Source organism: Colias croceus, chromosome 15 (genome assembly GCF_905220415.1).
Source record: "Colias croceus chromosome 15, ilColCroc2.1".
NCBI lineage: Eukaryota > Metazoa > Arthropoda > Insecta > Lepidoptera > Pieridae > Colias > Colias croceus.
The window spans coordinates 5,935,322-5,947,403 of NC_059551.1; the positions used below are offsets into that span (position 1 = coordinate 5,935,322).

General features: G+C 32.3%; 1 protein-coding gene across 2 annotated transcripts; it reads right to left on the bottom strand.

The window, feature by feature from the left end:
- Nucleotides 1-58: 58 nt before the first annotated feature.
- Nucleotides 59-10,269, bottom strand: LOC123697989 (protein quick-to-court). Of its 2 annotated transcripts, XM_045644579.1 has the most exons (6): nucleotides 9,794-10,269; nucleotides 4,245-4,515; nucleotides 2,956-3,996; nucleotides 2,776-2,877; nucleotides 2,429-2,521; nucleotides 59-1,399 (listed from the first exon to the last, which is right to left on the bottom strand). In XM_045644579.1, the coding sequence occupies exons 2-6, from the start codon at nucleotides 4,482-4,484 to the stop codon at nucleotides 1,196-1,198; spliced, it is 1,680 nt and encodes a 559-aa protein (XP_045500535.1). In that variant the 5' UTR covers nucleotides 4,485-4,515; nucleotides 9,794-10,269; the 3' UTR covers nucleotides 59-1,195. The 2 variants fall into 2 exon arrangements, with proteins under 2 accessions (XP_045500535.1, XP_045500536.1); XM_045644580.1 differs by lacking the exon at nucleotides 2,429-2,521.
- Nucleotides 10,270-12,082: the final 1,813 nt, after the last annotated feature.

The following is a 12,082-nucleotide window of genomic DNA, read 5'->3' on the forward strand; positions in this document are numbered from 1 at the left end:
AGTTATTTTTTTCATTTATATTGAGGTAATCTATAAGGGTTGATAAAGAAAACAACAGTTAAGACGAAAAAGAAATTTATTATTCACCGTTTATTCATTCAAACCCAATAAAAGCAGCAGTCACAGTCGTCATGTCATCAAGTACCTACTATGTACAAACAGTGAATAAATACTATAATTATGTACCTACAGTATAAGTTATAAGGTACAATATATTTCTAAATCTAAAAATATTCGCAATTAAATATGAGATGCAAAATCATTTATTTAATTTGCTTGTTTTAAGTTTACAACAACCTAATAAAAATCTCATCAATTTGACACGCATAGAACAACAGTTCATAATAAAGTTTATGTGATGTGAATATGATAATAATACTTAGACCAATGTTGTCACTAAGAATTTCAAATTGAAGAGAAACAATCTTATTAATCCTTAATTAAAATTTGTAATAAAAAGAACAACATAAAATAATATTTTATTATGCAATGCTATATTATGCAGACTAATCACAGGCGCAGCTTTCGAAGTGGCAAGAAAAAAACTAGATAGGTACCGATTCAGTAACACAAAGAAGATAAATTATATAACGGTGCGGACGGCGTACTATAATTTAAATAAAATAATAGCTACCTATGTAATAAATAATATCCTCGCTTAGAATTTATCTTCCCATTTACTCAGGTTAAAATAAAATTCGATGTTTCAACATAATTTTAAACAAAAACACGCATGCATAAACAACAGTAACAAAATAATAAAAATAAAAATTAAAAAACAGAGTAAAAGAAGAGATCTAAAAATGATAACATCAATATTGTCATGTAGCTTCCATGATTTCAGCTTCTCTTTACACTTAAAACTAAGTCAAAATTGCACAACATAAATTATAGGAATGTTTTTCTTTGGCGCTTAACTAATAATCACAAACAAAATATAAATTCGATAATCGATTCACAAGCACTGAGTGAAGAAAACAGATGTAGAACTAGATAGAACTTATACAATACTCTGTGTATAATACTATTTCTTAGAACACAAATTTAATCTTAAAACGTTTAAGTGCTTTTAGTACACTATGTGTACGGAACTGTCTATTAAGTAATTATGCTAATATTTGCAACATGCAAAATTATGCTAAGTAGCAAATAAAATTAATTTATCTACGTTGAATATCACACTTGATTGCAGTCTCTATGTCGTTCTGGCCTTGCGTATGTTCGTTTTCTCAGCCTCCGTGAACCCTAGAATATTTTCAATTGCATTAAGATGTCCTTGGTGGTTCTCTGGGTCAGTGAGGAAGTAATAAATCGCCGATTTCAGGAACTGTAGCGTAACTTCGGGGTCGACGTTGCTCTTGCTGCCTTTCTGAGACTCGACAATTCGGCGGTACATGGCCTATGAAAAAGGGGATAAGTATAAGTTATCTTATGTTAACAGTAAATACAAACTACTATAAAACTACAAAAGGTCACAAAAATTATCTAAAGTGTTAATCATGTGTTAATGCACCACTTATGAATTTACTGATGAGGACTGAAAATAAAACAAACACTAACAAACATAAAAACATCACACTACCATTGAGATATACATATGGAGACGACACCGCCTACATCACTTATGTTCCGCTCACCATAAGCCGTATGGCTTAACTGCACGCTCATTTTTTATTTGTTTTAAAGTGGAACGCATCAAATATGCCTTCGTGTGTGTTACTATATTGCACAAATAATACAGAAGAGTGCAAAGGAATAACTTTCATCGGTAAGTACCTAACTAGATAATAATTATTAAAACTTAGAGCAAAAAACTGGCGCACAGATTTTGTTTGTGGTGTCTCCTCCATACGTAGTAATATTATCTCAATGCACACTACACATAATGGATACTAATTGAAGGTTATCTACTTTTACTTATTATTAAATTACTAAATTAGGGGAATTTCAGTCATCATACTTGAGTAATTAAACTTAAATAACAAAACTATACAACTCTACATTAACTTGCTAAAACTAAATTATACCTTCCAATTTCACCAGTACCCAATAACCAAAAGAGGCTGTTTCAAATAAAAAAACATGCAGAAGCTAAATTAAAAATTAATTTATACAATCTAAGGAATTTAAAGGATAAAGCATAATGAGTTAGTGCTACCTGTATCTACAGTTTGATTTATTGTTATTATTCACAATTTAGGCATAATAATAACATAAAAATTTCCCAATAAAAGTAGTTAATATAAATCATAAGTACATTTAAAATAACAGTTGTAATTAGACACAAATTAATTCTGCACTGTGTCCCAATTAAGTCTGCGAAACAAGTAAAAAAAAAACAAGGGCAGATGTACTAATGTGCTGAAGCGAGATAAAACATAAGTAGACAAAGAATCTTGTTCCATTGTACTCTCTCTATGAATCCAACCTTTCGAGCTCCTAGGACCCATAAAGAAACAGCCTCCTTTGCACTTAGAAGTACTTGTGACTTTGCTGTTCTGTCCGATGTGAATGCTGTGTCCTGTAATTCACTACATTTTAAAGCGGGTCCTGTTATTTGCATCTACTGGCTGTATTATATTGATGAGGAGTTCCTACTGAGACATTCAACTCTCAATGAAAATTAAGGGGTGATAAATGATACATGACCTCATAGGTTAATGTTGGAACATTCTGTAAATGCGATTGTTAGAAGTTTGAATTATATTGTAAGAAAATGAAACAGGAATTGATAGGATTAGCAATATATGATAAGTTAGTAAGGACATAACATACTCGGACGTTCTCAAGCTCCGTCTGTGTTATTTGTAGCTGCTCTAGCAATTCCTCTACTGATACCCGACTCATCTGACTCTGAGATCCCTCCTGTTCACCTTCCTGAAAATATGTTGAATTATGGAAAACATAAATTAAAAATTAAAAGAATACATAATTATATTAGAAAAATGAATATACCTTCTCCAAATCAAATTTAGCAGCCTCCAATCCTTTGTTATACATTTGAAGGTACATAGCACGCTGTCTATTCTCTTCATCCTGCAGCTGTCGACTGGCTTCCTCCAACTGCTTCTCTAAAACGTGTATTCTCTCTTTAGCTTGCTCATAATTAGGTAACAATTCACAGTATCTCGTATTCACATCTGATAATTTCTGAAGTAATGCTTCAACTTTGTCATTATGGGCCTTCTTCATTTCTTGTGTCTCCCCCACATGTGCACGCATGACATCTTCTACTTTTTTCTCATAGAATGATATTAAATTTCTTCTTTCTTCATCGCTGTCAACTGCTTCAGTCATGCAGGAAGCATCATGTGTCAGCATGTGAACGGATTCCTTAGAATGCAATGATGAGTTAGTGAGATCATCAAAGTGACCAGAATCAGTAAAGGATCCTTGCATTTCATTTCGGCTTCGGGTAGGTGTCCGATCTTTGAACAAAGGACTGTCTGTCACATCATAGGATCTACATTGATCTTTGAATTTAATACTTTGCTCTTCAATAGAAGCCTCATCATTGTTCTCCCTTATAGTGACAATCTCGCTCGAGTTGGACTTTTCATCAGGTGAAAATATTGATGCTTTGTACAGACGTAGTTCCACAACCTCTTTTGTGAGCTGGAATATTTCACTATCTTTTTTCTCCAAATCCTTTTTTGCCTGGGTAAGTAGACTTTTCAGACGACGAATCTGTTTTTGTGCGCGTTGTGTTGGTGTAAGATATTCCTCTCCTGCAAGGCCGGCGTGTGAGGAACAGTGCAACACGTAACGCATGGACCTTCCACTAAATGTTGTACCATTGAATGGTGCATAGCCTGCATCTACTGAAGCCGCTGTGGCTGCGCTACCATAGCTGTGGAGAGACTCGTCGTCGGGCAGATCTTCCGGGGAGCCCGGTGGGGTATGGGCAGAATCTGTCATACTCATTTTCCTGTCCATACATTCCTGTATTTTTAAACAAGATTTTTTAGGTCTACCTTGCGTGTTGGCATTAAATGACTGAAAAAAAAAAATAAGGTATTGAAGATGATAGATAACAATCTATTTGATTCAAAATAAATTTAAAAACATAGGTAGGTATTTTAAATAAAGAATTATTTTTACTGTTAAACTATTCAGGCTGAAAAGTGTGTCAACATGTCAATAAACCCATCGCGTTTGCTTGTTTTCAGCGGGTTGACACGTTTACGCAAAGTGGCAGAGTCGATACCATATTGTTTCAGTAGGTACCTAATTGCAAAACTTACTTGACTTCGAGGACGATGGCTTGGCTCTGGTAAACGAGAGCCATCGTTCCGTTGTTTTTGATTTATGTTTTCCGTGATTACTGGAATGTATTTCCTTGTAAGTAAAGGTGAGCGCTGCACCATTTTTTCACCGCGCAGCCGCAGTGATGAAGCTCGTCGGAAATTCCCTATGATATTTCCCGCGCTGTAAACCTCGTCCTGGAATTCTGCAATCCTCCTACTAGTATTTCTGTTCATCATTTTCTTTATTAGTTCTCATTGACGAAGTGTTCTGAAAAACAAGTGCTAATTAAATTGAAGTCACGTTTTGCAAACGCAAAGCAAAACAAACGAATCAATCACAGATAAAATATGAATATCGAAATGAAAATTCATGTTCTATATAGATAATTAAAAATTATATTTATTTAAAATCAAGTACCTACACAACTAATAATTTTTTTTTAATAACATAGCATAAAAAGCAACATCAGGAATAACAATATATTATTTTTACCCATCGTTAATTATTATTAAGCGGCTCAAAATAAAGGTGTCTCATAATTTAAAATTTAAATACAGTAAGAAATACAGCATGGAGATATTCTTAATAGCTTAAAGAGAGATTTAACAATATTATTACCATCTCTTTTTTTGTAAACATAGGAAAAATTTATTTAGCCCTGGCTCAAATCTGCGCAGAAGTAAATAAGAATTATAAGAATTCTAGAAAATGCAGATTCCGATTGATCAGAAATGCTTATTGCTTGCGATAAAATTTCTGAAATAGCTATTAACTCAACAATGCCACTACTGTACTATACTAATATTATAAAGCTGAAGAGTTTGTTTGTTTGTTTGAACGCACTAATCTCGGGAACTACTGGTCCGATTTGAAAAATTATTTCGGTGTTAGATAGCCCATTTATCGAGGAAGGTTATAGGCTATATTTCATCACGCTACGGGCAACAGGAGTGGAGCCACGGTGGTGAAACCGCGCGGAGCAGCTAGTATTTAATATTTACCTAGGTATTTGGACGCCCGCGCCGCGGCCGCGACTTTGGTTTCATGTATGTAAGAATGTAATTTTACATTAGATAAAAATATGAGGGCTTTAACATTTAATTGAATTTTCATAATCTTTAGAGCTCCAATGTTTTTTTCAGTCGTATTATATTAGTCTACAAACTGCATAATATAATACCTATACATATTATTTCAATTTTATAGTTTTTAGTTTTTAATGCAATTAAAAAAAAAAACATTAATATAAATTATAGAACCTAAATTTCGCTTGTATTTTGAAATGCATTTGGGGGTTAGTTGCATCGCGGGTCGATTACCTACATTAAAATTTTTATACCTATGACTGCGCGAACCTGATGCGCCGTAGGGAACGGGTTAACCCATTTAATCAGAGTAGGAAAATCTATACGTATACATATAATAAATCTGTAGAAGGGTCAATTCTGTACATTGAAAATATTGAAAAAGTAAATAGCATTTGGATGTGTGTTACTGGATCGACCAAACCCAAATATGTGATTAAAAATTTTTTGTCTGTCTGTCTGTCTGTATGTGAAGACATCACGTGAAAACTAATGGTTCGATTTCGATGAAACTTGGTATAATTACACCTTATTATCCTGGGCGTAAAATGGGATACTTTTTATCCTGGAAAAATACGTAGAAAAAAAGTAATCCTAATTTTTCAGTTTTATCCATAGACGTTGTTCTGTAGAACCTCGAACACACGTTGCGTATTATTATAGGCCTAGCCGATTTCTGACCAATCAAAATGGAGAAAATATAAACCATCCACGCGAAGACCGACATCCGCTCGGACGGAGTCGCGGGCGGAAGCTAGTCCATATTAAAATTATAAATGCGAAAGTATAATAAGTATCTGTCTGTCTGTTACTCAATCACGCCTAAACTACTGAACCAATTTGCATGAAATTTGGTATGGAGATATTTTGATACCCGAGAAAGGACATAGGCTACCTTTTATTGCGAAATATGTACCACGGGCGAAGCCGGGGCCCGGGGCGGACCACTAGTATTGAAAGACTTTATTCACTTTAATAATATGTGGGTAGTTATTAATCTACCTGTAAAGTTATCATAACTAACTTTATCGGAAAATTTTCGTTTTTTTGTTTAGTAATATTTAAATTAATCGACCCCAGTAACATAGGCTATTTTCATTATCCCTAATCTGGTTAATAACTGCTTGGTATCCCGTATTCGTATGTCAAAGGAAATTCCATTGGCTTTTTTATCAAATAGAAAAGCTGTTTGGTAAAAAATTGTTAAAATTTTCATTTTATTCTACCAAACCGTGACGTTGCTATTTATAATAATTTCTTGGTAGTTATTGCGTCTTGCACAGACAATCGTAGTTTAACGTACCGAAAATTTCAAGGTCTTACCTTCAGCAGTTATTATTTGTTTCGACATTGTAAACTAGCACAACCAATTATTTTGTTTAGTTAATATTTAATTAATAATAACTTCTACAAAGGAAAGAAGTATAAATAATTAAAAAGTAGATCACACACTAAGATCGTGAATATGATACTGCGAGTTATGACTTACGACTGACTATTTTTCCTGCCTTACAACATTTCAGCAGTACCTAAAAAAAATTTGTCACACGCTAACATAATTGTCTAAAGCGAATCGTTTTTCATTATAAACATAACTAATACCTAATGTACACAAAACGCAGTGTAACCAATGCGTATTGTTGGCTGTTTCAACAAAATGTTTCAACACTTTATTTCGTTACACAATAGCTGTAAGAACTGTTTCTCACAGAAATTGCAAGATTTTCTGTATACAATGACTTAGAATGATTTATAACATTTGTTTCTGAAATTTGCTTAAAGTTTGTAATGGTTTGTTTATTATTATAATTCCCATTGTTTGTAAAAAATATAAATTTAATTTATGCGAGGCTTATTTTTGTTTTTTATATATAAATAATATCTACATCAATTTGTTAATTATTCATCAAGACGAAAGGAGAGTTAAGCCACAGTTGACAGATATATACTATGTATCTGTATATGCTTCCATACATTATAAATATTTTGTGAGTTTTTATTTCACTACCTATACCTACGTATATTTATCAGATGGGAGTAGGTACCTTATAAATAGAAACACCGTTATAAAAACATTTAAACAAGTAAGGAGATGCTTCCCAGTAGAAATTTCTTCGGGACGAAAGCTTATAGGTATTCAGTTCAACAAGTTTTTCATAAGCAACTCAATTTTACTGAGAAAGAAAATCTCTCCGTCAGTGTAGCCTAGAACGCCTAGTCACTGTAATTGCTAACAAACAGAGAAATCTACTTCACTCGTCAGGAGGAAATATAATTTATTATGACTAAGCTTTTACACACAATACTCTATGGCTAAGTCTAATGTGGAAGACGTCGGTCGTCTCTAGCACAGGTTTATACCTAGTTGAGGCGATCGTCGAGTTTGTATATTTTATGTCAATGTATTGTTACTCAATAAATGATTTTTATTTTTATTATTTTATTTTTTATTTTTAAAAATAATAGTAATGTACTATAGCCACTGGGGTCAGGAATAAACTTTTAGGACGTAAGATAAATTCATTTTTTGGTAATTACTAATTTGTAATAACAACCTCTAGCCTCTAGGTACTCTATACCGGGCTCTACACTAGGAATAGAGACAGGAATAATTTATATCGATGATTTGTTCAAAAATTATAAACAAAACTGGTTCTATAAAAATTAAAAACCATAGAGAAAGAAAATTGATATTTTGAAGATGGAATTTCCTGCAGTGACCTTTTAACCTTGTCAAAGCATCGGTACGATTTTTTTGAATGAGGTAACCAAAGCATAAAAATATTTTGTGCTAGTTGCTACATTATTTGTGGTATTATACAAAATGTGCCTTTGTTACATTGAAAGGAAAGTCGATGTAACAAAAGTTATATAAATATAGACTGCTTCGTGTTATATTTTAGCATATCTGTTAATCATTCTGCATACTGATTAGGTAAATTACATTTGTAACTATATTAATTATTGATTGCTTTCACTGAAAACTTACTACATATTTATCAAGACTGTATACAAAAACGATATTTATTTATATTGGAATAATAGAACCTCTTATTAAAAGTTGTATAGTAGTAAGTATAGGTATGTACTGAAAGCATGTTAATTGAGCGAAACTCTAATTAAGCAATCTGCGAGTTCTTTATCTAATAATTACAATTGCGTAAAGTTATTATATATTATTATATTGTTAAACGCATTGCCATAAACAGCAGAACTGTCTCTTGTTCCCATTAATTACGATGAATTTCTGTTTTATCTTTGGTCTGCATCATACTAATAATTTACGTAGGTAGTAGTTGTACCTACCTACTAGCAATATTATGTACTCTAGTTTCATTTAAATATAAGTCCTAATTAAATAAAAATCTAAATAAAGAAAAGATCCTATTTCATTTTGGTCTATACTTTTTCCAAATAAATGTTGATGAAGCCGTGTTTTTTCGTAAGTATTAGATATCTCTACATACTCTATTTCTCTCGGTCTTGGTGTCGCGTAGGTAAACAGCGACCAATTTCGAGAAGTAGGTAGGTAATTTTATTTTGATGTTTTCGTTATCAGGAGAAGGGTCTTATGAAAGAAAAAAGAAATTTGCGCAAAAATTGTAAAAAAAAAGAAAACGCGCGAAGACAAGTCGCGCGTCGCATCAGCTAGTTTTTAAAATTTTCAATTTAATCCAACAACAGCATTTCTTAGGAATAGATTATCGAGTTCTGATGTGTGTGCAACTGTGCATATATATTTTCTTGTTTGTAAATTTATTTTACTATCTACCTACTTTTTGTCATCTGCTTAGATTAATGCTAATAAGTACTACAAATATCATTTTTACAATACATACCTAGTTACCTAGGTATTTGATTAAATTCTAAATATATCAACATAAATTTCCATTATGAATATGTAGTTATATTATCTAAGTAGTTACCTACATTAATATAATAACAATTTATTTAAACATATTTTAATAAATAATTTACGTTTGAAGTGTCTTTAGTTTAAATAAAAGCCTAGGTACCTACTTAGTTATACCTCTATAAGTATAAAAATCTTGAAAAATATTTATTTCTTTCTACAAGCAAATAAGAAAATCTTTACTTAAAGACACAATCTTGCACAATCCTTAACGAAGGTGAGATTAAAGTACTAAGATATATTGTGGATAATGTGGTAAGTAATTGTAGCTAATAATATTATAACGAGATTTCTGTAGCATTCTAGAAGCCACAACCACAACATTCAATTATAATTGTGATACTAATAATTGTAAGATAAAAAATAAATCAAGGCCGAATATATCCGTTTCGATATTTTTATTCAGCAGTGTTACTTATTGTATGTGCAGAATATTATTGCCCTAGTAACGAATAACAATTTTATTAACATGATAATTTCTTAAAATTTTTATCGTCCTTTTACCTGTATGGTTTGTAAACAAACAACTTCACTTTATAAAACTCACCTTTAGTATTAAAACCTTTGCAAAATCACCTCTTCACTGACTAATGTTCGCGCCGTGCGCGTATTTTACAAGCACTAAAAAGTACCGTCGGAGCAGTCGAATATCAGTAACACACATCATCACTTTCGTTATAATCGTATATGGGTAACCTAAGTCGTTCGCACTATATTAATCGTTAGGAAAACTTGTAAAACAGCAACTCGAACATCGCAAATTACATAGAGTAAACCATTCACGGTAACTTTTACGCTAAGAATGTTGCGGCAAGTTGTCGGGGCTGGCGTGCTTGGTCAATCGTTTACCTACGTTGTCGTTTCAACGCCACGCTGCGGACACGACAGTACAACACGAGAGCGTTGCAGAAAAAGTGAATAACGTTATCAAATAACAATATTCACTCTTACATAGTAGGTATATCATGTTACAGTTACATAAATTATTGACTTCAACTGTTATGTCAGCAACCGTTTTGCGGTACCCAGCCCCACTGCAGTCGTGGCTCCGAATATACTGAACGCCATCTCTCGGACTTCGGAGTTCATTTGAGAATTGAAGCGTTTTTTGTTAAATACCTACAATATAATGATTGAGCTAGATTTGAACTCGTTTTTTATGCATAATAAAGAACACTTACTCAGATATGTTGAAAGGTGAATACGCTCCAAGAATGGTCTCTAGCAATGAGGTAATAACTGCCTTAGTTTCCAAAATTAATGAATAGCGTTAGAAGGCTTGTATTGTTTGGCAACAATCCAAACCAATAGAAATTGCCGGTAATGCGGATGGAAATTGTACTTAGTGGCGTTTTTCCGTCGCTTTGCAATTATTACGACATACTCTGATAACGATGAAAACATGTTTCACAAGTACGAATGTGTTGCTAATTCAAATATCGTAATAATGTATTATTAATGGACCAAAACATACGCTACGAATTCATGTTTTTTTTTGTAAGATAAAGGCATGTTTCTATAAGTTAAATTTTCTATGTACACCTTTAAGATATTACATAATTTCACTCTGAATATCTGATGACTGCTCTCTTATAGCGGGCATATACAATTTTTTAAACTGACAATAATTGCTTTGAATATTCTACGAAAATAAAGGAAACCATTAGTTTTTATTTGTTTACCGATAGGTATATTATTTTCAACCTTTTAACATTTGCGATAAAAATGTTGAAAATATTACAAAAGGCTATTTATAACAGTGGTCAAATTGTTCAACTGATGAATAATACCCACTAAGGCATATACCTACATACAGTACTCCTTCTTATTTTCGGTTGTTTTAATTGATTTTATTATTTATAACCTCTGAGCATCAATTAACGATATATGTAATTTCATTAACACTTATTAATAATTACTTAATGAGTTGCTTTAAACATATTATTACATAAATTATTATGACTAATTAACACACTTCTATGTAATTGTTACGTTCAAAGATTTCAACACAATTAATGTGTTACACAACAAAAGTAAAATAAATTGACAAACATTGTAGATTTCGAATCGATAATTTCTTAATTTACTTTCCGCATGCCTAGTCATTGAAAATATATACGCATGAATAGATCGCATTGAAGAAACGATCCGCCAAGAAAAAGTGTGATCGAGATTGGCAGCTAGGTGACACAGAGTAAATATAATTTTTATTCTGTGATAACTGGCAACAATAATCATAAGGTAGAGTATAATCGCTCTATATTTACTTGAAAAATTATGTGCTCTAGAAAAAATGTGCGTGATACCTACATTAGATATTATACGCAGAAATGTCTTTTGATTTATTCTAAATGAATAAATTTGTCAAAAGTAACTATTGCATTGAACTTTCTTTTGTATTACATTTGAAATCAATTTCTATATATTACAAATAGGTAAGTACTACTAATTTACTGCTTTCAACATTTGCTTTACATACCTACTTTTATTCAAAAATTGTCAAACAGGTAGCAGGTATGTAATAAAACATTGGTCCAATCTCTACTAGAACTATCTTAAAATTTTTATCATAATCACTACATAGTAAAAAACAAAGTCGCTTTCTCTGTCCCTATTTCCCTGTCCCTTTGTATGCTTAAATCTTTAAAACTACGCAACGGATTTTGATGCGGTTTTTTTAATAGAGTGATTCAAGAGGAAGGTTTTAATATATAATTTATTAGGTTTTAGACAAAGCGGGCGAAGCCGCGGGTGGTAAGCTAGTGTATTTATATTATTATTTGCGTTTCTTGATTTGCAGCAGATAGGTAACTAACGTTTGACACTTTTCGGGAGA